Raw genomic sequence first — 26,950 nt, forward strand, 5'->3', positions numbered from 1 at the left:
GTGAGGACGCTCAGGAACCAGAGACTGCTTTGTAGTCAGTGTTAGAGATCTGAGATTAACGAGGCTGCTGCAGGTCGACTGAGGAGCTCCATGATCGAGGAGCAGGTGAGCCGCCACGTTCTGGATCTGAAGAGGTTTCAGTGTCAGGCTGGAGGCCGTCAGGAGGACGGAGCAGGAATCTGGAGATGAACACAGCTGGTGTCAGGAGCTGAGTAGCATGTTGAGTTAGATTAGGCATGACCAGGCAGGGAGTCAGTAGTTGGTCATCAGTCACAGGGAGTCAGTGTTGATGTTGATGTCATGGTGTATTGTAGGTTTGTCTTATTGCAGGTTCAACTGAGGTGGTGCAGCTTCATCCATGTGGAGATATCTGAGACATTCAGAGACCCGTGCAGAGACAGAGCAGTCTGTCTTGTTGCTGCCCCCCAGGAAAACCTGGACTATCCCTCTCAAACACTCAGGGCTGTTCTTATCGTGTTGTCGGGTTCAGCCCGTGTGATGCTTATCAAGAAGCCTCTGCTCATTGCTGCTCATCGTGTGCAGCGTCAGTCAGTTTTTCACAACCAGCAAACTGTCAGTCAGAGTAGGTCATCCTGTCAAAGTGTTCAGGCCTTCAACAGCCCCCCAGGCTGAAGTCTGAGTCCTCAGGTTATATAACAACTGACGAATGTCATGAGAACTCATGTCCATGCAGTCGTGACCTCGATACGAGAAACTAATTATCTCCAACCAACCAAAAAAAGTCAAAGATCTGTCCGACGTGCTTCACACATGTAGCCTCTGAACACACAACTCATGTGCTGTCTGCAGAGTGCTGCTACTGAAATCTGATCTGAACTGCAGGAAAACCACGTTGAATTCATTTAGAGATACAAGTCCAGTTTAAAGTTCACCTCACGCTTCCTGATGGCTTTACATCTGTTTACCGGGTCTTTGGGTTTCGGACCAAACGTCATTTAAAGATGTCACTACCCCTCAAACCTAAAATCCTCAACAACTTCTTCAACAACTTCAGACTTGCTCCAAACTACCAAACATTCAATGATTTTCAGGATTTTAATAAATAATTCAAATAATCAAACTGGCATTTAAATGAAGTGAAGCTTGTCGCCGACAGACGGTTCAGACACATGAGCGCTGTGTTTGTGGACGAGCTTCTTCCTGACAGGTGAGCTCAGCCGTGTTTGGACAGGTTTTGGCTTTACGGCCTCTGAGCACACAAACTTTGACATTTTCCATTCTTCAGTCGTGGAGGCTTTCTAGCTGCTGCTGGCCGACTGACTTTTGTTTTTCTCTCTTTCTCGTGGCGTTGAGCTTCACTTCCTTCACTGCGTTTGTAAAATATAGTCCTCTTCCTGTATGCTGCTTGGACAAAGTCCCGGAGACACATATTCATAAATCGTCTTTGCATGAAGCACGTCTGATGCTAGTTTATCATGACATCATAAGTAATGTAATCCAATACTCGTGTACCACAGTGGGATTACATTTCTAACAGTCTGACTCACGGCTCCACGTCTCAGAGAGGTGCGCTTCATTTTGTTTACCTTGAAAATGTTTCACTTTTACGAGGCTCCGGAGCTTCTGAAGCCGTTTTAATGTTCCTCTGTGCTCGGTAATGAGGCTGCTGCTGCTGGAAGCAGAGAAGGAGCTGTGTGTGTGTGTGTGTGTGTGTGTGTGTGTGTGTGTGTGTGTGGTGTTTGTTGTGTTTGTGTTTGTTGTTGTGTGTGTGTGTCTGTGTGTGTGTGTCTGTGTCTGTGTGTGTGTGTGTGTGTGTGTGTGCTGCAGAACATAAAAGACGGCTGTGTGTGTTTATATATGTATATATGTGAGTCCATGCTTCATTAGGTAAATTGTATGTTTTACCTTGAACTGTGCGCTCTGTTAAGTGTGTGTTGACTTTAATTTTTCATCAGCAAGGAGACATGGAGACACACACACACACACACACACACACACACACACACACACACACACACACACACACACACACTTTGTGAGTCTCAGTCTATAATCCTCCTTTAAAGGATACTTGAAGTTTTCCCATCGTATCTGTGTACTTATATTTCTCTGAAGTGTTATGGACAGGACTCTTCATGGTCGGGACTCGTTATGGTCAGGACTCGTTATGGACAGGACTCGTTATGGACAGGACTCGTTATGGACAGGACTTGTTATTGACAGGACTCGTTATGGACAGGACTCGTTATGGACAGGACTCGTTATGGACAGGACCCGTTATGGACGGGACTCGTTATGGCCATGACTCGTTATGGACAGGACCCGTTATGGACGGGACTCGTTATGGTCAGGACTTGTTATTGACAGGTCTCATTATGGACAGGACTCATTATGGACAGGACTCGTTATGGTCATGACTCGTTATTGACAGGTCTCATTATGGTCAGGTCTCATTATGGACAGGACTCATTATGGACAGGACTCGTTATTGACAGGTCTCATTATGGTCAGGTCTCATTATGGACAGGACTCGTTATTGACAGGTCTCATTATGGACAGGACTCGTTATTGACAGGTCTCGTTATGGACAGGACTCGTTATGGTCAGGACTCGTTATGGACAGGACTCGTTATGGACAGGACTCTGACTTTTTTATGTCCAAATGTTTGTACATACTCTTCAGTACTCTCCATCCTCAGACCTGAATGTATCTCGGAGAGTTAAAAGTCAAAGATCTGATTTCTTTGAACGCTTTGAATCATTTGACAGACGTGGAGACAGAATTGTGCATTAATGCTTCAACTGATATTGTTGCATTTGCAGCTTGTACTTGTACAGCTGAGTTTATGTGTGTTTTATTTATTAGTTCTTAGTTAGTGTGTTGCCTGTCTCGGCCAGGACGCCCTTCAAACTGAGATTTTCCGTCTCAGTGGGACCTTCACTGGTTAGATAAAGAGTACAATGTTAATATCACTAAAACCATAAGAGGTGGCTGGTAATAATATGGCTTCACTGAACATGCTGAGACTTTTAGATATTTAGTAAATGTTTAGCCTGGCTTTGCTTTAGCATAACAACAAAATGAAATAGAATTTCTATGGAAGAAGTGTTTGTTGTGTTCTGAAAGGTTCGGTTCACTCAAAGCACAAGGGAATATTTTTTTCAGTAGAAAGTCGTTCCAATGAAAAGTGTCCACAGTTGAGCTCTGTGGGTTATCCAGTGTGAGCGGAACATTTTCCTGGAAGAAGATCGAACCTTTGAGTTTTTCAAACCTCAGTTTTCAATTTGATCTAATTTGCATTCTGTCAGATGGTTCAGTCGTGGCGACACATCGAATCTGTGGCAAAGAAAACCCACAAATATGTGCAACAACAATTCTGCACTTCATGATTTACGTCCAATGCCAACACTCAGTGCAAATACAGGAAGAAGTGTGTGGTGAGGTGGAAAGTAGGGCTGTTAGGTGGTGAACAAGGGTGCAGCCCTTCAGCCTTTAGATTTAACCACAATCGTTGCCAAATACCATCTGATTTAGTCCGTGGTAGTTATAAGAAAAGTGTTAGACGTTGTGCAGATAGAAGGAAAATACTGTCCAACCATCATTTAGGTCGTTCTCTCTTCGTTTGTTTGAATCGTCAAAACTCGCAAAAACTAAGACGTAGACGTCAAAGGATGATCCTGATGGTGACGGTCTTAAAGATGGAAACCATGGCCACTGATTATTCTGTGTTCTGATTGGCTGGAAGGTGTGGAAGTGTAACTGGACAGTAAACGACTGGAGGCAAAGACAGCAGCTGTAAGACCGAGGTGAAGCTCAGTGTTCAGACATTTTAGATTGTTATCTCAGTCTCTAGTTGTTGACATGTTGACTTTTCATCAATATTATTGCGCTTTGGTCAAAGTTGTGCTATTATGATGCATGAAGTCACGTTTGAGTTGTTAATGAACACATATGTTTATAGACTGGGCGGTGCAGAGTGGTTCTTGTCTTGAAAACTTTGACCCGTGCATCACTGACTCTGTTTTCACTGACTACTGTAGTGTATTTTCAGTGGTGATGCTGATGTTTGAAGAGAAGTTCCGCCGACACCGTCTTAGTTGTATAACAAGTTTATTACAACAAGTTCAGTATCGTAACAAGTAGAAACTACTTGGAGAGCTCCTGGCCGAATGATGAGAGACTCTCCCGAACTATACAGGGCAAGCTCTTATATACCATGGGGGAGAACATGCATTCAGAATAAACAATGTTTATAACTCTTGTGTCATAAAAGGCCAGGGAAAGAGAGAGAGACTCCTCTCTCAGGGCATCCCAACAAATGGCTCTTTTGATCTCTTGGCCTGATCTCTTCCTCAACCTTGTAAAATGGAGATAGACACAGGATAAAAAACACCATTTGGGACCCGAAGTACCTTTCTATCTAAATTACCTCAAAGTCCATATGACCTTAAGATAACAGCTACTGTGACAAACCAAGTATCTTCATGTAAACCATATGTAGTCAAAAATACTAATGTTAGTAGGGAACTATGCATCTATGTGCAGACACCTCACTACACAGATCTGTCACAGCCGGATCTTCGTCATGAAACAAAGGTCGTCGACAAACGTTTTTCGTAAACACAGAGAAATGCTTCTCCGGCCATGCAAACCTAATTTTAGGTGTCTTTGATATTTGATGAGGTTCCTTTCTCTTTGACACATTGCTCCGCATCAGGACTTTGGTCAAACTCCGAGGATACCTTTAATTCATCCCTGATCTTGCCAGGTCAGAGATCTTTATCCTGGTCTGTCTTTGCCAACTTAGAACGAGATATTTTTCCCAGTAAAATCCAACCAGGCTCTGTGCGTCACGGCCAGCAAATGGAAAAGCTTAATAAAGTAAATATTTATTAAAATGCCACAGCGTTATTGCAAGTGTCAACCATTAGTTTATATGAAAATGCTGCAGGATATTAGCTCTAACTGGGAACCACATTCAAGAAACACGAGCCAACTGTGACAGCTTCTCACCCCGTGAATAACGAACATGTTTTTCCTCTAATGACAGTGAATTATCGTCCGCGGCCTGGTGGAGTCGTTACATTAATTATAGTTCATCAGCCGCTGTTGCCGCGGTGACACCCTGATGAAAACATGCTGATGTTGTTTTGACCATGCTTTTAATATTTGCTCTGAAATTCAAAGAAGGCCTCATCCACATTTTCACAGTCAACTTTGGTCCGCTACCACATTATTAGATTAATTGTAGCTCGTTATTAGTGATCCTCCACCATGACCCACACTTTCTCCTTTTGAAGGGCGAGAATGGAGAGAACAAGAGGTGAAAATGAAGAGAGGAAGACAAAAAGAAAGGGAGGGAGATGAAGAAAAGAGAGAGCTTGATAAGTGTCATAACTGCCTCACAGTCTCGGAGGCTCTCCTCTGTGTGCTCGCTCAGCTCTGGTGAGAAGATCTGGGACCAGCAGTCGCTCAGTCTGGACTCTGCTTGGGAACCGTTGGGTTTGTAGTCCAAGTCCAGCATGGACCAAAGTATGGAAGCTGGCCAGGTGTCAGCTACCAGGAGCTTCCAGATAATATGTTAGCAGCAAGTCCATCACCATCTTCCAGCACTGTGCAATTCACAAGGAGCATGGAAGAAAGAACAAGCTGAGAGTGGATGAAAGACGAGAGCGGTGTTTGAAAGAGAGAAGGGAGAGGAAGAAGAGAAGGAGGGAGGGAGGTATGAATGGAAAAAAGTGAAAGAAGAAAGCGGAGAAGGACAAAGGACAAGAGATGGAGTAAAAGGAAGAGAGAGGTAGCCCATGACGGGGCACAATCCTCGGCCCGCTCACCTCCTTTGAACCGCACACCGTCCACGTTTACTGAATTCCTGCTGTTTCACTCGGCTGATCGCGGCGATGATTTGCTGACATTCTCGCAAACACATTCCTTCTGTTACAGTGTGTGTGTGTGTGTGTGTGTGTGTGTGTGTGTGTGTGAGAGAGAGGCTCAACAAAGTCTCTGCTTTCACTGGCTGCCCGTTCTCCCACTCCCTCTGAAGGCCTGTGAATATACAGTATGTGTGGGCCGGAGAGCCGGGCTCACCATTACATTTCAAATGGCCCAGCAGTACTTGAGGAGCGCTTGATTTTTGGCTGCTGTGAGCGCACAGTTGGTTAGACAGACTGTCCCTGAAATAAAACATCAGGAATTTGATCTCTGCAAAGCTGCCAGTCTGTGTCCTGCCACAAACCACCACGACTGATTGATCGGTAATCTGCATGCATCAGAAAGTAGTGAGAGAAAAATTCAGTGATTCACGTTCACCCGGCACTTTGACAAATTCATTATCAGATTAGTAGACTGGACATTCAGGGTGTACGCTGCCTCTGAGAAGAGATCATGTTCACACTTGTTCCCTGCTTTGTTGTGTGAGATTATTCTGATCTTGAAACTGTCCTTTGAGTTATTCAAATATCATATTTGGTAGCATATTAAATCATAAAAGCTGCCTCACCAATGTGACCAGTAAAATTTTTCATGTAGTGACAGCAGAAGGTCAAAGTTTGCACTTATCCTGAGAAATAGCTCAACATCTGCAGGATGGATTAGTAAGTATTTTATGAAACCATTCATGGATCCATCCAGTCCTACTGACAATTAAATAGTTTTACCCCCATTCGAGTTAAACCAGAAGATGACGTCTTGGCCAGCGGTAGTGCTGTACAGTGTTTCTTCTATGCGCCCAACAATGGAGACAATCCAGTTCATTTTATACCCAGAATTCAAACTGTTTTTAATTTCCATAAGAGTGGATGAAGTCCTGCCTCCAACCAATACATCCATGTTATGCATCAGCATATTAGAACTGTCACTGAACTTTTTGTTTTTCTTCCCTGAAGGTGCCTCCATGCCCAACACACCAGTCACCACCAGCTGCACCGCACCGGACTGCTCAGGTAGGAAAACTAAACACGCCTGCATGGTGAACACCGTCCTCAAAGAGACACTTATACATGTATACGTGTTGTACATGTCGTTTACTTCTCAGTGTGTCGGATAATCAGGCAAAGCATGTTTGGTGTGAAAAAACAAAATTCAAATTCAGCAGTTTTAATCAAGATTTCTGACATCTTATCATCTGCAAATCATCAATACTCAGTCATCCGTACATACTGGGAGGAGTGGCTTGGTAGAAACTTCTATAACAACCAATGAAGAGTAGAAAGATTCTTACAGATTTTCTTGGTGAAGAAACTGATTCAGTTTTACTTCGTAAATTCATTCTTCATCCATTTGATCCGAAACTGCAAACTGTCTTGAACAATGTTTTTTCTTCAAGACTCAGTTGTCTGTCAACCATAACTACCATTCCTTGCAATATTTGCCAGTTTGGGGATTGCTGTTTCTACATTTGCATCTTTATAGTGTTACAGAAATAAGTTCATTTCTTCTAAGCTCTGCTGGATCTTTCAACATTAAACTTTTCCTTGAAGCATCATCCAAACTACCTTTAGGTACCATTAGTGCATATAGTGTTTTTGTGGGTGACCATGCCGGGAAATGAACCCTGGCAGTGTTTGTACCTTCAATGATTCAGAGGTACACAAACAATGGAACCCTTAACCTACTGCCAAGAACAACAACTGATGTTTTCCTCCATGACCACAAACATATTTAATACAATGAACCCAGTGGGAATCAAACTTTCAACCTTGGCAGCATCAGTTCCATACATTTTGCATTCAGCTTCACATGATGATGTTTCAGTCTCTGCTCTATGTGCCTTGGTAAAGAATCCCAGTGCCCTCATGGTTTCTTGAACCCCCTAAGCTGCTTAATGTCCAAAATGGATTCTGGATGTCTTGTTAAGAGAAACTCTCTAACTTCATCCAGACTTGGGTTTGCTTCACAGAACCTCAACATTCCCCAAAGCCCTTGAGCATATTCTTGCCTCAAAACTTTCCCAAATACTGTCAAACTGCTCTTTCAGGTCCTGCTTTGAAGAGAATGGGAGGTGGGGGTGTTAGAGGATTAAAAAAGGCAAAATGTAAGAAGATGAGACGGGATTGAGAAAAGAAACACGGTGAGGAGATTAGTGGAGAGGGGGCGATAGGGTAAAAGAAGAAGAAGAAGCTGGAGTGCAGGTGATTCTTTTGTACCAATTTGGACATTTGCTGGGTAGATTTTGTCTTTGTGAAAGACTGAAAGAAACAATCTGAAGATGTCACCAACGAGCGTGCAATAGACATTTTTTACTATCTTAGTGATCAGATGTTTTATCGACCAAAGAATTAATTAACTGATGGATTGGATGCAGATCTGATGTATCCTTCCTCACATTAACACAAATGTCTGATTTACTGTTTTTCACACCTTCCATTGATGACGTCATGTTGTTCTTCTGTTTTTTTGACTGGAGAATTGGCGCCACCTACTGCTTATCTAATGAACTCCTAACAATCAAATATTGGTTACTGGAGGGACACGAGCACTTAAAGTTTGGAGTTCAAATTTGTGACACATGCTTCATGTCTCCACCGTTTCCATTGCACTCATCACATCGACATCGATACAGCGACCTCCCTCAACCAAGCTTAGAAGCTGTTTTGGATATTTCGACCTTTGTTTACACGTTTCTACACAGTATTTTATGTGCAAATTGAAAAAACAGGTGGATGTAAATGCATTTATATGTGAAAAAGATGTTTTTTATAAAGTGAGGGGTTATCAAATGTTGTACAGCTTGTAAAGCTCTTTGATTTATGATGTTGGCCTTCCAATAAAAGTGACCTTAAGAAGAAAAGACAAGAGACAGCCTCAATCAGTGAAGCTGGTCTCCATGAGGAAATAATGAAAAGGATGCTGCACTCTGCTGGTTCCTAACCCTTCTTTACAAGTTCAAGTGTCTGCAGATGAGAAAAAAGTGAAGAAAGGTTGCACTTTAATAAGCATTTACCTTCTGCCGCTCACTCTCATAATCTCTTTGGGCATGCTCTGTTAATGACATTTTCCTTATATAACCCTCCTGTGTCCTGAGAGGAACATACGTGAAGGATGCAGAGAATGTTTTTAAAGGAAACCACCCCAGGGTGCTGTTCAGCTGCAGACATGAACCCCTTCCTGTCCGGCCAAAGACATTAAAACTGGAATACTGTCCATACATCACTGCCTCAAGAACAATCTCACTCTAGCCAATCACCTTTGCCCCAGGAGGTCACATGATCTGGAACTTAGCTACTTGAACAGTAGCTCGGGGCCAGCTGTCGACATGACCCAACCCCACTCCCTAAATGTCAGTTCTCACACTATCCTGTACTATGGAGGCCTCAGAGGGACATTTTCTAAAGGTCAGTTTTTGTGGGATTGTGCTCATGAGCAGTCGAGCCAATTAAGCTACAGCTTGTGTTCCAGAATATAAATGATACAGCAGCTCAGGCAGGTCAACAGGCCATGGGAGAGCACTCACAGGGTTAAATGTTAAATCCTGGAAATAGATTGGTCTATGGAGAGCAGCGTCTTCTAAAGAGCAGCACCCCCGGTGCTGGTAGGAAGACAGTGTCTTGGTCATTTGATTGAATGACAGGCTTTGTGGCTTCTGGGTCACCAGGACACCTGAATCCCTGATTAGAACAGGTGTGTTCCCCCAAACGAAGCATTCGTCAAGGTCGAAGTATTTAGGAAAATGATTTTAAATAGACCCACCAGTCACAAGAGGTTCTTATGGTCTTTAGACAAGATGTTAGCTGTCAGTCTCTTCTGGCCTGCCCTCTCTCTTGACAGATATAAACATGCATACAAACTGCGTTTAGCAGTTTTGAGGTCAGTCTGAGTGCAAAGGTACTCTCACAGTTGTGGATGATCTGTACATTGCTAGCTAACCTCTGTAGAGGTGGAACTTTGTTTTCTTAATTTAAGACTCCATGCTTCTCAGCTGTCACCCCAGAACAAGCTGATCAACAGAGAGACAGCAATGTTTTCTTACCTGTTTTAGGTTGTTGGCATAGAACATGGCACACACTCGCACAATCTTTAGCCACCACGGAAGATTAAAATTTCTCCATTACTGTTGATCTTCCAGCCCAGTTGGTCAGGATTCCCATGTCCTTTGGATTTGGCTTCACGAATGAATTTGGTAGCACTTTATTTGGATATTCTACCTGCAGATAGTTTATAGAATATTGTGAATATTTCAACCATTCAACTGTTTCACAAATAAAAACCTTTTCTGATGGTTTTTATTTGTGAGGTTTGGGTGTGAAAAGGCCGGGCTGCTGCTCAACCTCCTGTTGGCTTTCGTTGTGCAGCATCATGCTTGTCCTGTTGGGAACACCTTGCAACCTTGGCTGGCTCTGGCATCATACATTCATTGTGGATGTTTCCGTAATCCTTTCTACCTGCTTCACCGGAGTCCCGTTAGTCCAGCAAGTTGTCAGGATGTTTCATAACCGGCCATCATGGCAACTATAGCGGCCTGGGCTGCCCACCATACCTCACCCTGTTTCCATCCCTCACTGTGTGGACCAGTTGTTGGACTTTGGACAAGGGCTGGTTGTGGATGATCTGTGCTCCATCAGGAGAGAAAGTCAAGTCAAAGTGGCTAAGATTTGACATCTAGAGACAAAGAAAAACAGTTGAACTGTTAAATTATAAACTATAATCTGTTGGCTGCTGTCCAAATAAAGTTGCCATGCATTTGGGAAAACAAAAACAAAAACCAACCTGCAGCAATGCAGTTTGTCTGTAGTGCACTGAGAATGATCACGCAGTTTCACAACCATTCATCATTCTCTGCATCTTTCTCTCGCTCTCCTTCTTTTCATCTGGAGCTCCTTACGCCTCCTTTCTTCCCAGTTTCTCCACCTCCTTCTCTTTTCAGTCCAGTGCTGTGCTTTTGCTTCTTGATCACCCTCCTGTTCCTCCCCGTACTCCTCCTTCCTCCTTTTTTAAACATTTTCATTTATGTTGTACAGCTTCTGTGATGATAATCTGTGATGTTTTATGTCTTGATCAATGAAAGTTCTTTTTAGTGCTTTTGCCTCTAAATTTAGGATCAATTTAGGGGTTCAAGTTATCCATAATGTTTCTTTTTTAAAGTCCCCTCAGGAAATCAGAAATGCCATGATTGAACTTTCAAGGACCCACAAAAAGCAGCTCAGAGCTATTTTACTTTTTATGCACCTCTGGAAAGTAAAAGCCTCCATTATTCATTCGTTCATTCTATTATTCATTATCTACCTGAGAAAATACTCAGCTAATTCCGTCCTGATGAATTGTCCAGATGAACATGTTGGACTCCGGAGATTACCTAAAAAAATGAGTTCATCAAATCTTCTGTTATTCTTTTTCCATGTGGGAGTTGTAGTGCTGAATGAAAGTTTGCAGGAATTTATGAAGCTCAGTTTTTGTTCTTTGATTAAAACAGTATGGATATAACTTAGGTAGGAAATACCTTTTACTTGGCACATAGTGTGATTGTTGTGGGACCTATGAGCGAATAAAAAGTTGTCTATGCATGTTGGAAGTCTCGTTGGGCGTTCCTGATCTGCACCGACCGGCCACATTAAAACTATTTTGTTTTCCATGTGTGGTCCCTCTCGTTCTGCTGTATCCTTTGATTTGTCATCTCTAGTTCTCCCTCCCATCACTCCATCTCCATCCACCATCCCTACCACTAGCATGCCACTAACCGCAACCATCAGTACCACCACCACCACCACCACCATCAGCAGCAGCACAGCCAGCTCCTCCTCCTCCTCCTCTGGTAAGGCTTCATCTGCTTTGCCGCTTTGTTCTTTTGCTTTTTATGCGACAGAACAAAAGAAGTAATTACTGAAAGTTTCCCACCAAAACTTTCTTGTATTCAAGGAAGCTTTTGGAACATAGTAAACAGACACAGTACTGTTCTCCATTTAAAGATAGACTGTATTCCTGAACATCCCGACAATGAAAGTTCAAATTTTCCATATTATTCTGGCACGCTCATCTCAGGGTGCCTCCACTAATTGGTGACAGATTTATGATTGGAAATAAGAAGGGTTTTTGAAACAATGGGGTCCTTGCTTTCAAACATCATGCCAAAAAACCTGAAATTCAAATTGAGACATTGACTCCAAAATGCTTTTGGCAAGCAAATGTCAACATTCATTTTCTCTGAATCAAGAAAGACTTTTGAGATTGGTCCGGTAATCAATCAGAGTAGGAGCTTTTCCCATTAATGCAGTGTGGCCGACGTGTCGAATCATTGTGCTAATCAGTCGTGTCTGCCACTACCATCATCACCAGCACTGCTATCCCCGCACATCCTGCCACTAACGCTGCTTCAGCCAGCACTACCACTCATGATAACACAGAAGCATCTAAATCATTTAGTTTACTTTATTTTTCCTAACTCGTTTTTACCAAATATTATTTGTGGTGTTGTGACTCATCAATGAATGCATCAATTATCCATCCATTCACTGGCTATACCTGCTTATTAGAGTTGCAGGTGGGCTTGAGCTGATCTCAGCCGATATTGTGCAAGAGGCAGAGTAAACTCAGAGACAACACGTTTACGCCTCAGGGAAATTTAAGAGTGTTCAACCAGCCTGACCTAATATGTCTATTTGCTGCTATAATAATTATAATAGTATAATAGATTAAACATGATGGTTTTAATTGCCATGGAGTTTCTGATTTGGAATATTCCCAAAATTCCCTAGCTTAACTTTCCATGGAAACTTTCCTCCTCTTTGCAGCCCTACATGGTAGTCACTATAATTACATTGTTCAAGTCCTCGTCGAAAACATCAACTTATTTGAGTTGGATGATTAAAGTAGTTATATACTCAAATGTTGCAGTACTGTCGTAGACAGTCATAGATACTATATTTACTTTTCTCTTCATCATTATCTATCATCATCACTGACATCATGCCATCATTCTCATTACTGTATTTAAGTTATGCAGCTGATGTGAATCAGATTCCCTGCAGGCCTGTGTGGAGGTTTAAACAGACGCGTATTCACTGTGTGTTTGTGTTTGTCTGTATTTGTAAGTGTGCAGTGAATGAACATCACCACTTTGGTCTAAACAGAACTGTACACAGATACAGGAAGTGCTTTTCTTCCTCTCGATGATGGCTTTCTCATCATTGGCTGCATATCAGGTTCAAACATTTAGACTTTTGTAAAGCTCTGTGTAACACTGTTCATTTGAATTCTGACTTCTTCAATTGTAACTGAACCAACAAACGAAACAAAAGATTCACTGACGCATATTCTCTCAGACTTCCTCTTCCTCTTAAAACAAACAGTGGGGTGACAGAGGTTGTGTGAAATCAGGTGTTGTGATGTTCTGGTGATCATACACTAATGAAAACATGCTAAATAATATTAAGTCAAATTCCTGCCAAAGGATACTCCTAAATCTTAAAAACACACATCCCTGCAGTCTAGCTGTGTTCTCGGCTCTATAGACATGTTGTTGTCTGCGCGGTGCATTGTAGCTGTTTCCAGGTTGTTGTGTGTTCAGGCTGGTGTCACCACAGTGTAGCTGTGTTTTTAGTTTCATGTCCAGGTTGGCACTTGCAGAGTGTTTTGTAACAGTTCACAGGTTGCTATCCACACACAGTTGTCTTTTCTAGTTGCTGATGATCATGTTGCGTTGTTGTATATGCATAAACTCACAGGTCCAAAAACCAACAATATTTCCTTACAGGTATTTGCTATGACAAACTTCTCACTGGGATGCATATTCTACCTGCAGCATGTTGTTGCATGTATTAAACTGCCTGCTAACCTGTGATTGTTTACTTCCCTTACTGTAGCCCAACAGACAACCAGCAGCACGTCAACTGTTTCATCTGCTACTACTAACCACCCAGATACTAACCCCCCAACACATGGTAAGAGCGTCAATGCTGGACTGATGGCAAAGCTACAGTTAAACTGAATGCAGTTTTTAATCTAGAAGAAAACATGTAGGATCTGACTCGAGACCAGTTATTGTTTGGAGGGTTTGGACTAATTACACAGCATCGTTTCCAATCAAGCTGCATAAATGATTAAAATGTATCTATGTAACAGTATAGGCCTGCAGCCGTGCCATGGAAAAACAGTCCCTGCAAAGCTGTAGTCAAAAAGGCAAAAAGGCAATAAATCTGAGCAATAAAACTGGAGTATTTTAGAACTACGGGACATTATATTAAATTCAGTTTATTTCCCCACCTGGTTAAATGATTATAGATACAGCTGGACCTGTGATGGTATGAATATTAAATCCCAGTCATGGTGTTAAACATTTAACACACTTAAAAAGTATTATTGCTCATTCACGTAGATTATTAAACCAGTTATTAGTGTGTGAATCAACTTTAAACAGAGATAGCTGCGTCACACACACACAGGTTCACAACCAGATTTTTGTATCATGTCAACAAATGCTTGGAACTGAGGCTTTAATTAATTCGATTTTTCATGATTGATTAATATATCGATAGGCAGCACAGCAAGAAGGTTCCTGGTTTGAACCTCGGCTGGTTCTCTCCGGGTTCCTCCCACGGTCCAAAGTCGTGCAGGTTCACTGGTGACTCGCCTGTAGGTGTGAATGTGAGGTTTGTCTCTATGTGTCAGCCCTGTGATGAGCTGGTGACTGGTCCAGGTGGACCGGGCCTCTCGCCCCGTTGCAAGCTGTGATCGGCTCCAGCCCTCCACAGCTCTGATCAGGATAAGCGGTGACAGGAAATGGATGGATCGACATACTGACTCGTTTCTTTTTTTTAAATGTAAAAGCAGTTTGGGAAAGTCGAATCGTGAAACTTAAAATTGATTAGGTATCAGATTGTTGATTCATTTTCTATTGATCAGCTTTTCAGTTAATCAACTAATTGTAACTTACTAAAAATGACCTAGTTGGGTTCAGAAGCATTGAATAACGTGTTTTCTCATGAAACATCGTCATTCTTCTTCTGACATGATCGTCTCTGTTTACTGTAGAGGCTAAAGTAGGACTCAAAGCATCGATATCTTCTTCTTGGGGCTTCCATAACTTTAAATGTTAACAAATGTTTCTACAAACATTGTGATTGAGGATGTGATTTTTTTTTTTTAATAACACTTTTGCATCGTGCTGATTAATGTTCCTTTCTAAAACACTTGAATGCAATCATCCCTTCTTACTCTGTGTCTTGTTGTGTCTTGTTGTGTCGTACTCTCTTTTCTTTTTCTATCATTGTTTTGTCTCCATAAACAGTTTCAAGTGCAACTCCTCCATTGACGACAACTACTAACAATCCAGATACTAATACTGACTCCGAATGGGGTAAGACGAACATTTGCATTTACTGTTTGTACTCTTTGTCTTGTCATTCCTGTCCACTTATGTCTTTGTTCTTCCTCAATGTTTTCTCTTTAGAAAGAATCAATTATTAATTATGAATTAATAATTAATCATGCTGTTGTTTCATATTAGATTAACAGAAACTGAATAATATTTTACTAAATATAAATATACCAGCTTTGGTTTATCTCTTGACATGATATTTCTTCTGATTTACTTCAGCTGTGCTCGGGTTCTCTGTTTCATGATAATCGGTAATAACTGCTTCCCCAGGTGGGATACTAACAATCAAATCCATAAAACATAAACTACAAACATTCTTCTGATTTGGTTCTTTTATTGTTTCAGCTTTGATCCTCTCTGGTTGTTTTGATTGACTTTCTTTCCTATGATTGTTAAATTAGGAATATGATTGTATTGTAATGTAAGGAAGAGTTTTCCTATACTAACATTTATCGTGATTAAAGGAAATTTTGGATGACTTATCAGATGTAAAGGTGTCAAAACTATTTCTACTTCTCTGACATGATCATTCATTTCATCTGTGTGAGAAATAAATGAATGGAGGTTTCATTTCCTCTCTAACTGTATGAAATGTTCCCAGACATAGTGATCAAGAACGTGTTTGAATAACACCTTTACATCTTTTTTCATTCTGCTGCTGCTGCTGCTGCTGCTGATGATGATGATGATGATGATGTACATTACGTCTCCGCAAACAGTCCCAACTCCTCCACCGATGTTACTAACTACTAACCAACCAACCACTAATATAGCTGTTACTACTGCTTCCTCTTGGGGTAAGATACACACCTGCATGCTTAGCCCGGCAAACCAAGGTCGAACATTCGCCTCTTGTTGCTCCTCTGTTGTCATTTCTTTGTCCTTTCTCATTGGAAACAAGAGGAAAGCTTTCATATTTGCAGGAAAGTCACATTTGATCTGCTATGTTTCACATTTCTACTTTTCTCACAAAGGAGTTTTGATTTTTAATGCAGTCTCTCCTGATCAGCACTCAAATCACTGCTTCCCCTGTTGACGTACTAACAATTCAATCCATGAAACGACCTAACCTTGTCAAACAAATGCTCTGATGGTTTCCTCTCATTTGGTGCAAACATTTACATAATCCTTTATGCTTTAACTTGTTTTCCATTGTTTCCATTGTTTGGTTTCTGTTCCTGTAAATGTGTATTTTCTCTGACAAGGGAAGAAAATCAGTAACAGAATCAAGGTACAGTTGTGTAATGATTATTTGGGTTGTGTCATCTGGTGTAAAGGTGTCAAGGTGCTTCATTGTCTGAGTTTGTTTGTATTACTTTAATTTATTTTTTGTAACCTGCTTTTCCACCATAATGGCGTCTGGTGACAGCGAAGGACCCCTTCCCTCCTGCTGATGTAGTTACTCCTCAGCAGCCTGAACCCCTGACTTCCCAGTCCAAACCTCTGGCTGCTGGTCCAGCATCTCACAAAAGAAGACTTCGACATGTTCTTGGATTGACTGCTGCAGGATCCCCCATTTCTCACATATCTAGAAGTCCTCCAGCTCCTCCAGCCACCGCAATCAGACAAAATAGGCCTTTAAGGTCCCTTGCATCCAGCAGTCATTTAAGTCCTCCCACCCACATCCCCCATCTCCCTGATCCAGCACGTGAACCCAGACTAGTAGCTCCAGCCTCTGGTCTCCCAGCTCCACCTGAATCTTCTCACCCTAGACCTCCAGACTCCCACCCCAGGCCATCAGGCCACCGGAGCTCCAAGACCTCCCTTGGGTTCATCTCCACCCCTTTGATCTGGCAGGGTAGGAAGAGGCCAATTCGAGGACGACGTCCAACTGCCACCAGAGCACCATCCAGTCCAGTGGTTCACATCACAAAACCCCCTGGACCGCCAGCTGATCGCAAGTTCACAGCCAGGCCTACATACACAACACAAAAAAGTGCATTTAAACACACAGTCGAGTCCACGGATGCACTCGAGACTAAAAACACAACACACGTGTTGGACTATGCGATGCGCACAACTGCCCGCTCACATGCATCAGCTCAACCTACATCACAACAGAACTTTTCACCCCAACCAGTCTCCAACATGGAGACCCCGTCAACCACTCAGGACTCAAAGTCCCCTCCTGAATCGAGGGTTTCGATCGCATCTCGGGGGTCATCTCCATGGCAACGCCGAGACGAGACGTTAGATGCAAAGAATTCTTCCTCAGCGGTGGGGGCGGCGCCCGTGGCATCATCGTCATCATTGTTGTTGTCAGCATCGTCTGCACTTAGCAACAGAAAGAACAAACCTGTAGTGCCTCAGTGGCTACTGCCGAGCACGAGCAGAGAAAACCAAACGGTTGCCATGGGTAACTGGACAAGTCCTCTAGAACCGCTGGGCGACGAGTACTCATCAGGGCTGGAGCCATTTGTGTATGATATGACTGAGCTCACGGAGGTGGACAGTGACTTTAGCTTGTATGAGTTTGATGCTGCCTACTCCTTGGATGAACCTGTTACCATCCCTCCAGCCTTTTTCAACTCTGACGCCAAAAACCACCCATCATTCAACCGATCAGACCCTCACGATGGTTTTCATCCCATCACTTACCCACTAACTGCTTCTGATGGAGGGGCTGAAATGTTCTCAGATTTTCACGATGATTGGGAAACCCTAGGGAGCGGCTTAGGAGCAGGCAGCGAGCTTTCTCTCATGCACTCACATGATAGACTGTTGCCAGAAACTGTTACATCCATCATCAGCTCTCAAACTCCCACGCCGACTGTTTCTCAGACTTTGACAGCAGCTCAAACCAACCACAGTGTTCCAAACAACACGAGTTCAAGTGGACAAACGCAAAGGGAAATTTCCTCCACACAAACAGTCACTGAGCAGCTGGAAACTTTTCAAGCATCTCTCCGTATGTCATCGCTTCTCTTCATACAGCCAACACGTTCAGGTTTAACTGCAGGGGAAGTGATAGGAAAGGAAGGAATGGCCCAGACATCTCTGAACCCCATGGTCAGTGTGCACAAATTAGACATTACTGGAAGTGACGTTCACCTTGCATTGACCAGAAGTGGACTGACTGTCAGTTCATACACAAGTACAGACATATCTCCTGTTTCATCTCCTTCTGTTTATCCTGAAGTCTTCTCCTCCAACATGTTTGCGTTCTCTACCCTCCTGCCTCTTATCACCCTATCTCCTTCTCTTCCTGTTGTGTCAGCATCGTCTCCATTCACCTCCTCTCATGCTGACGGTGTTACCTCTCCTCCTTTTTACACCTCTAACAACCTCCTCTCAGCTCCTCCCCTCTGGTCCTCTCTACCCCTGCCCTCCTCTTCCCAGCCAGCTGAACAAAGGCTCTCAGGAGCAGACGGTGTTGTTGAGTCTGCTCACGTACTGGAGTCAGATAGAGTTAGCGGGAACTTTCAGCCTTCTGCGGTGTCATCTCTGTCCTTAAACCTTCAAAGGCACTTTGTGGTGACGAGAGTTGACACAGCGTCCTTGTTGTCACTTCCTGTCTTTTCTAAAGCCTCAACTGAATCTCAGATGCCAGTTATTGATGGTGCACTGCTCCCTGAATACCACTTACTCTCTCCTGAAGAGTCCTCTAACATTTTATCAGAACCTTCCACTAGTCGATCGCCCTACCCTGAGGGTAATCAGCTCCTTGATACCCAATCACATCTCCATTCAGTTGGGATTTTTCTAGAATCCTCCTTTAATCAAATTGAGCCAACTCCATCAGGACTGTCAGGAGTAAACTTGGCACTTAGTACCGTGGTACTTGCAGCAGATGTACCCGACCAAACGCAGCCAGCTTTGGAGCTGTCGGACCCTGACTTGGGTTCGTCAGTAGTTTTGTGGCCTTCTTCTAATGCAGCCAGTCGGTCAGTCAGCCAGTTTCTGATTCCTTCTGATGAGAGAGATTTGAGCGATGTATATACTCTGCCAGATGAGTCGCGTCCAGTGAATCCGTCTGCCACCATCTTTCCATCACTGACAACAGCTGGCATTTGGGCCTCTGAACGTACGCTGGCTCTGCTTCAGTCAAATACTGATGGAACGCCACGTTTGCACTCTGATTTTTTGTCTACCATTTCTTCTTTATCTTCCAACCCCTTCATTTCAACTTGGAGTCCTCTCTCCCATAACACTGACAACCTGTCACTCACTGTATCTTCAGAGACCCGTCATGCTCCCGCTGTGACACAAGCCATTACAGAACTGTTGAGAGAGGAGACTGCAGTCTCTTCCTCCTCACCCTCCCCTGTAGTGGAGAACTCTATTCTCTTGGCTCAGACATCTTCATCTGGCTCACAACACACACATGCCTCCAGCCTGACCTTTAACAGAGATCTATGGTGGCTGCAGCCTTTACACACCGACAACCCGGTGAACACAAACACCGCCAGTGGTGCTCCCACTAACTCCAGGGGCTCGCAGGCACTCGCTGGCCATGACGGTGCATCTAATCACCCAGCTTCCTCTTTTTCAAATCCATCTGTCTTGGCAACAACCCAGACGCTGGCACTCCACAGCAGTCCAAGTGCACAGCTTGGCACAGCAACCTCCCAGCAAGCTTCAGGGCGGGATTATATGCCTAACTCAGGCTTGACACAAACTAATACTGAACACCCGGATCATCTAATCCACACACACGGTCCAGCACACACACACTTGGCTGCACAAGCACATGCAAGCAAGTCTTTGGCTGCAAGTGAGAAACTGAACTTCAGTCATACGCTAGAGCAGGACCCACAGAATGCAGAGGCACATGTTGATGATGGGGGGTTGCAGAAACAACCATCCCACCCCATCTTACCATTTCTTTCTCTTACATCAACCCTCACACCTCCTTTTCCCTCTCTTCAAATTTCTTCTACGATCCCTCATTTCATAACCGTCTCCTCCCTTCCCCTCTCATCTTTCATCACCTCTTCTCCGTCTCCTCCTCTCTCTGGTTGGGTGGCATTGCCAGCAATGTCTGCCAGCACGGAAGAGGCAGAAATTGGCTCATTGTCACCAATTGCTGGATTCCACCAGCCCACAAAAACCCAATACCCCCTGGACAACCATTTACAGTCCTTCCAAAGATCCACCACATACCCTGTTATCCCATCAACAGAATCAGTCCAGCAGTTACTCACAGTCAGCCAATCACTTCCTCTTGACCAAGCTTCCATGCTCACTGATGACAAATTGAAGTATAGCTACTCAAACCCCCTTAATCCTACTGAAGAGTACGACAAGGACGATGCTTTGCCACAGCTTGCAGATAACTCACAGACAGTGAGTGTCAGTGATCCAGTATCATCACCTGAGGCCTCACATAATCTCACTGCAGCTGAGAAACTGTCACATCACTCTGCTTTATTTGACCCTGCAGATGTTGTTCCAAAAATACATATTGCTGCTGAACATGCTTCTGCTGTCGAAGTGGTTTCCTCAGCAGTGATTACAAATGAAAATGTAAATCTGGATCTAACAACAGAGTTTCAGCCGAATGAAAGTGTGATTCCAGAAGCTGCAACAAACACTCAGTCATTTCCTGCTGAAACACAAACTACCTCTTCGTGCCCCACTTGTGAACAGAGTTATCAGCCTGGCTCTGCAATATTGCTACAGCCCACTGATGCTCCGGTTATTCCGAACCCCCTGCACACTTCTGGCCCTGATATCCCCTCGATCACGTCAGTCTTCAGCATCCCCACTGGCTCTTCTGTCGATGCTCCAAGTCAAGGTTTCATTTCTGGATTTGAGGTGCTCCCACCTCCAGGCAGTGACAACCACACTGCACACACAGCAGGCCTAAAAAACATCTCTTTATCAAATGCAACCAGTGCTACAACACGCGAAGACTTTCCTTCAGTGTCAAATGAAATGACAAACACCACAAAGGTGAAAAACGCTACAACTCCAAAAGAAAATGGAAGTGTAGAACCATCTCAGGGGGACATGACAGACGACAAAGCAGCGTCAGAACTCAGTGTGAATGCAGACACATCAACCAAAACAAACAGAACCTTTTCAAAGCCTAGTCTGAACTCAAACGACAGCAGAGATCAGGGCTCAGGAGTATTTGTGAATGGGGCTGTGAATCCAGACCAAAGTGACAGTGATGTGGACGATGCCCACCTTTCCCCTCCGCCACCTGTGGTCATCAATGCCCACCATTTTGTAACCACAAAGAACTTCTCCACAACAGCTCCGTTCAAAGCAGTCAGTATGTCAGCAAGCAGTGGTGGCAGTAGCAGCCCCAAAAAGGCCACGGTGCGCCCTACTCCCGGAGCCCCAACTGTGGATTTAACAGCCAAGCCCGCATTGCCATGCCAATGTAAACAACGCTTTCATTTTACATGTCTGTGTGGACTGTCATCGGGGAACAGTATGTCATGCAGTAACAAAGAACTGTAGATGTAGAGAATAAAAAACAAAACCAAAAAAACACCAATCATCTGTTATGACAGCAGCATGCACTGTAAAAAAATCAACATAGTACCTGTATTAAGTCTTAAAGTCTATTTAAACTTGTTAGCTTAAGAACACATAAATGCAATGCAATATAAACTCTATGGCCAAAAGTATATGGAGAGCTCCAATGAAAGATACTGCGCACAGTGACATGCACGCGCATATGCATGCACAAAATAATCAGTTTAGTTCCCCTCATTCCAAAAAAAGACAGGTGGTAAGCTGTGCATGCTCACATGGAAGTACTGATGTACATCTTACAATTCAGATTATACATCAGCACTTCCAAACGTTTAATGTTTGGTAGATTAAAGTAGGTGTTCCCTTCCTTTTTTTCCATTTTGCGCATGCATCTCTACCCCAACTGTTGTTGGTTTGTTTTGGTTGCAGAGGCCTGATTGTGATCAGGCAAACTGCAGTAGACAACCTAACTGAGACTCTGCATGCATGTTCAAAGAATACAAAGGCATATCCTAGATGTTTTAACTAGACAGAGCTACATTCAGAATAAGGCCTAATGAGGGATATCCAAAGAGAATGTGCTGTTTACGTGACCCGGATCAGAAAATGAGTCTGGACGTGAACGTAGTCAGTTAGGTGGTTTTCGCAGGAACAAGCTCGACTGTCCTGAAGGGGACATCAAGCCCCTCTGGGATGAACCAAACAGGCTCGACATCGTTGACGGATTTCACTAATGTTCTGACTGTGAACAAATCCCTGCAAATATTCTGTGATACACACTCTGATCTTTTCTGTCCAGATGATGAGTCCAAAAAAATAGATACTATCTGTTTCACATGGACTTCCTGAAGGGGGGCAGCCTGCAGCGAATTCCTGCAGCCAGGTCCTAACATCACACCAGCTCATATGTGACTGTACTATTCAGATGTCCACAGACTTTTGGCCATGTAGTGTGTTATTGCTTAAAAAGAAGCTACGGATATTAGTGACTAATTTGGCAGATAATGCTTCTTTCCATGTAGAAACAAGATTTTAAGACTGAATACATTTTGAATGACTTCTTACGGTGGTTGGGTTTTACAGTGGAGTGTGTGAAAAGCTCTTTTTAAATCAGTAATTAGACTTTTTGTGTAGTGGTAGATATAAATAGCTATCAATCAGGTGGATGGGTAGGATCCCTCAGGTACTGGAGGCTGGTGATTAGTTCATCATGATTCTAGACCCAGTGGAGTCTAGTTGTCCAATCAGATGTAGTTTTTAGCCTGGTACTTATAGTTAAAATAGATCGTAGTGCTTTATTTTTGCTCTGCCTCTCTGTGTAGCTCTTTCATCTATTATCTATTATTACAATATCCACTCTAAATTTTTTTACTCTGCTTCATATTTCAAGACTCATTTTATTTTTATCCTCACATTTTCTTCTTTAGTCCATCCAGCTTCTCGGTCGAGACGTCCTGCTCTGCTGCTTGTACTTTCACACAGTAAATAAAAGACGTCTCATTCACAGACTGCAGACTGAAATCCAGTCGAAATGTTTGCAATGACCAGCTGCTCCCCAAACCTGAGACATAAAGCAAAGGCCTGCAGCTCGCAGGGTCTCCCACCAGAACTGATGGAGTAGACGTCTCTCTGACTGTTCAGTAGCTTTACTAACAATTATAGATACCGGAGCAACACCTAGTGACCAAAGTGACACATAGCAGGAGAGTCGAGAGTCCTAAAGAAATGATTCATCATAGAGGAAGAGACAAAAATGAGACACTGTGTGTCTGCTGCTGGAACATCACACCACAGGTCAATGACAACATGTTGACAAGACATGATGCTGAAATACAGATAAGAAATGTTATTAGTTCAACTTTTATTATAGCGTAGAGATATTTGTGACTTGACTTAATTGCAACTTAAAGTATTTTACCTTTGTTTATTACAAGTTTTTCTACAGGCGAGCTCACAGTTCTACATATATGGATTTTTTTTTCCAAAATTAAGTTTAATATTTCATTTGGTTTAAAGTTTCTCTCAGTTTTTCTCAGTCAAGCAGAAATCAACTGCAACTAACTCAACATGTTGCTGTAATTCACTGTCCAGGAAACTCTTGATGCCTGAAGTCATATGTAACCGCTTTATTTTAGTAAAGGTGTGAGGTTAGCAGACACACAGGTGTGATAAAAGTGTCAAATCCTTTTCTCTCTTTCTAAGATTCAAACAGTCAGATAGTGAATCTCAAACATTCTCCTGCAGCTCGCTCTGACTCCAAATCATCCCATTTACCCAGAAAAAGGAACTGTAATGACTTCCCTCCTGTTGTTATCTGTCAGGCAGCACATTCCTCCTCATGTTTCACACTCTAACATTGGATTTCTACGTAACTCGATTAGCTCCAACTGCTCAATCCGTCTCCTGCTATGTCGCACAGGCACAGGAAAAAAAGGTTTCCATTATATGTGTGGAATAGTCTGAACCGAACTGAGACTGAAATATTATTTTCTATGTCTGTCTCTTTCTTTCCTGTCGTCTTCATCTGCAGAGCGGCTGTTCTACAGTGTTTCTTTTGTGGTGGATGGTGACGGCACGCATTTGGCCCTGGCTGATGTTGAGCAGGCTGTGGATTTATGGGTAAGATGTTCATTTAAGTTCAAACTTCAGTGCCCCAGGCAGCAGCTTCTTTCTGTAACCCTCACTGTTGGAGTCGAAGTTTTTGTTCCTCTGGCCACACACAATGATCTGAAAGCCTCAAAAACATGAATGTAGATTTTTACGTGACAAGTGTTAACGTACCTGCACAGCAAAAATGAGTTATGGGCCCCGAATAACCTCCTTTTTATTTCACAATCATCATCATATGATTCACTAATCTCTGTGAACAAACTGAATGAATACAGAGCAGGTCTTTGGAGTTGTATTCATCAGCTTAAGTGGCTTTGGTTAGAAAGGTCACTGTACAGGTGGAACACATTCATCAAAATCCTGAAGACGATTTTTATTGTTCTTATTTATCTTCATCTCTTGTGTTATCTTCATTCATATGCAGATCTTATATGACGTGATAGAAACACCGATGTGCAAGAGCATGGAGAGATTTATAGCCAGTAAAGGAAAAGCAGGACAGGACAGGACATGGTTTCCTGTTGAGTTAATCCAGCCGAGCTGATCTTAATGCATGAACGACTGTTTCTAGACCAGCTGGACCTGACAACAGAAATCTTTCTTTTGTTTTCTTCTTCCAGCTCAATCTAACATTTGTGAACTGGAACTTCACAGTCTACCCCGACCCTGTCAGGTAATTCAGCAGTGAACACCATATTCAATCATGTGACTTTAAAATACACAACACAACTAAAAAATAGTGAGTTCCTTTAAAAACTCAAATGTAACTTTGTTTTCTGACCCTCGCAGAGTCTTACAGAGTGCTGAAAACCCGACAAGGTAAAACTTTTCATCCTGCAGGTTCATCAGCTGAAGTGTGATTCTCAGTCATAGCTGTGATTGTGCAGCTGATTTCCGGTTTGCTTTGTCTCCAGTTTTAACTGCCAGGCCTTGCTGCTTCATTATTACCAGACCAATCAGAGTCTGGGGAAAGCTGCACTGTCTGCCCAACTGTCCAGCAAAAAGGGACAACTGGATTCCAAGTTGAACTTCCAGCCCGACTCCACCAATATCAAATTGATCGGTGAGGAACTACACAAATGATAAATGTCTCCTGTAATTTTTCGCAGCTTCATTCATGTCTATGAAAGATGGATGAAGTTAGATTTCTGAGTTTGAGATTTCTGGATTTTTCATTGTTTGGCCCATAGAGCAAATGAAACGCAGGGACTTCCTGCGTCCACGCTCTTAACCCTGCATAACTTTAAGCCTTAATATAATGTGAACAGGTGAGTTGTATATAAATTCACCCTCAGTACAGTTGGCATGAAGCTCTAGAGAAGTCAAGTCATGTGACTGATTTTAAAACAATGCATGATCCAATTATTGAAGCAATCATTGTGTTTCACAAAGGTAAGTGACAACAGGTGTGCTGCCTCTCTCCAGCGTTCATTTGTATCATTTTGAGAGTGGTCGAGTCTCTTCAGTTATTTCAATATAACGATGGTCACAATGTGAAAGTCACGGCTGTAATATGAAGAACCTGTAAAGGTGTATCATGGTTCTGTTTACACTCTCTCTCTTCTCACTTTTCTTATTTGATTCATTTTCTCTGTTTGTTATTCATGAGTTTTCTTATCTGTGCGTTTCTCTTTGTCATCTTGTCTGTATCTTCATTTGTTCGGCACTTCTTCAGCTTGTGTTTCATTTATTCATTTATCTTTTTCATTATGTTATCTGTTCAATGTGAAACAACTCTTTCTGCTTTCCCTCCTCACAGAAAACTGTCCGGCGGAGAAAACGTTCCACTACGACTGGCCTGAGACCAAACCCGACGACATTCACTACCTTCCCTGCTTCCCCAACAAAGACCAGAACAGCTCCAGGAAATGGTAACACACACACACACACACACACACACACACACAGCAGATTTAATATAGTACAGAATCAAGATTCTTGTTTTGAAATTTCAGTACTTAAAAGAACCTTTTCAAAGACCCATGAAGTCAGTATTGATGTGGCACATGTGTCCAGTGCTCCAGAGGTTTGGAGAAGGATTTATTAACACGCTTTCTTTCTTGTGACGCCGTCACAGCAGATGATTCTGGGTGTTGTTCTGTCTTCACTTAATAACTTAATACCTTTATTCGCTCAAGCACATGGTATCTACAGTCCGTCTCCGTTGGTCTTGGATGTTTGGTTCTACTCCGGGTTTACGTGAAGCTCCCAACTAGAAAGTTAGAAAATGTTACTGTGGCAAAATAAAATGCTTCCCGAATGAAATCTGCAGAAATATAGAATTTACATTCATTAATGAAAAAGGTAGCTGACCCACATGAGCCAATGAGCCATTTCTATCTGTCTTTACTATGTATATGAAAATAAACCTTAGCTCTAATTACTGAACAGGTAACACCTGGTTCTTATCTGTTTAATTTGGAATGATCCTGACGGTGTTTTCAGGACAAATCTAATTTGTTCAGAGTTTGTTGAGTCAAACAGCAGTTCAGTCTCTAACAAATGGACTCCTTCACTTCTGCAGAAAGTCCTTGTGGAGCTTCGTTGTTCATAGAGGGGAGGATTCTGTTTGAATACAAAGTACATGGAGAGTCTGCTGGTGATAAACAGTTTGGACATTACACAGGAAGTCTGCAGGTCTG

At 42.8% G+C, this 26,950-nt stretch overlaps 1 protein-coding gene across 10 annotated transcripts in view; it reads left to right on the plus strand.

Moving 5' to 3' along the window:
* Positions 1–26,950, plus strand: part of adgrg6 (adhesion G protein-coupled receptor G6) — a 72,818-nt gene that overhangs the window by 25,143 nt on the left and 20,725 nt on the right. For 3 of the 10 annotated variants that reach the window (XM_027278801.1, XM_027278797.1, XM_027278804.1), the window contains 10 exons: positions 6,847–6,903; positions 11,577–11,708; positions 13,756–13,833; positions 15,180–15,248; positions 15,989–16,066; positions 24,229–24,317; positions 24,929–24,981; positions 25,098–25,127; positions 25,223–25,371; positions 26,068–26,179. In XM_027278801.1, the coding sequence (XP_027134602.1) occupies positions 6,847–6,903; positions 11,577–11,708; positions 13,756–13,833; positions 15,180–15,248; positions 15,989–16,066; positions 24,229–24,317; positions 24,929–24,981; positions 25,098–25,127; positions 25,223–25,371; positions 26,068–26,179 (847 nt within the window). The remainder of the gene's footprint in view (positions 1–6,846; positions 6,904–11,576; positions 11,709–13,755; positions 13,834–15,179; positions 15,249–15,988; positions 16,067–24,228; positions 24,318–24,928; positions 24,982–25,097; positions 25,128–25,222; positions 25,372–26,067; positions 26,180–26,950) is intronic. The other 7 variants (XM_027278798.1, XM_027278799.1, XM_027278800.1 and 4 more) reach the window with 7 other exon arrangements.

This window comes from Larimichthys crocea, chromosome VI, assembly GCF_000972845.2.
Source record: "Larimichthys crocea isolate SSNF chromosome VI, L_crocea_2.0, whole genome shotgun sequence".
Taxonomy (NCBI): Eukaryota; Metazoa; Chordata; class Actinopteri; family Sciaenidae; genus Larimichthys; species Larimichthys crocea.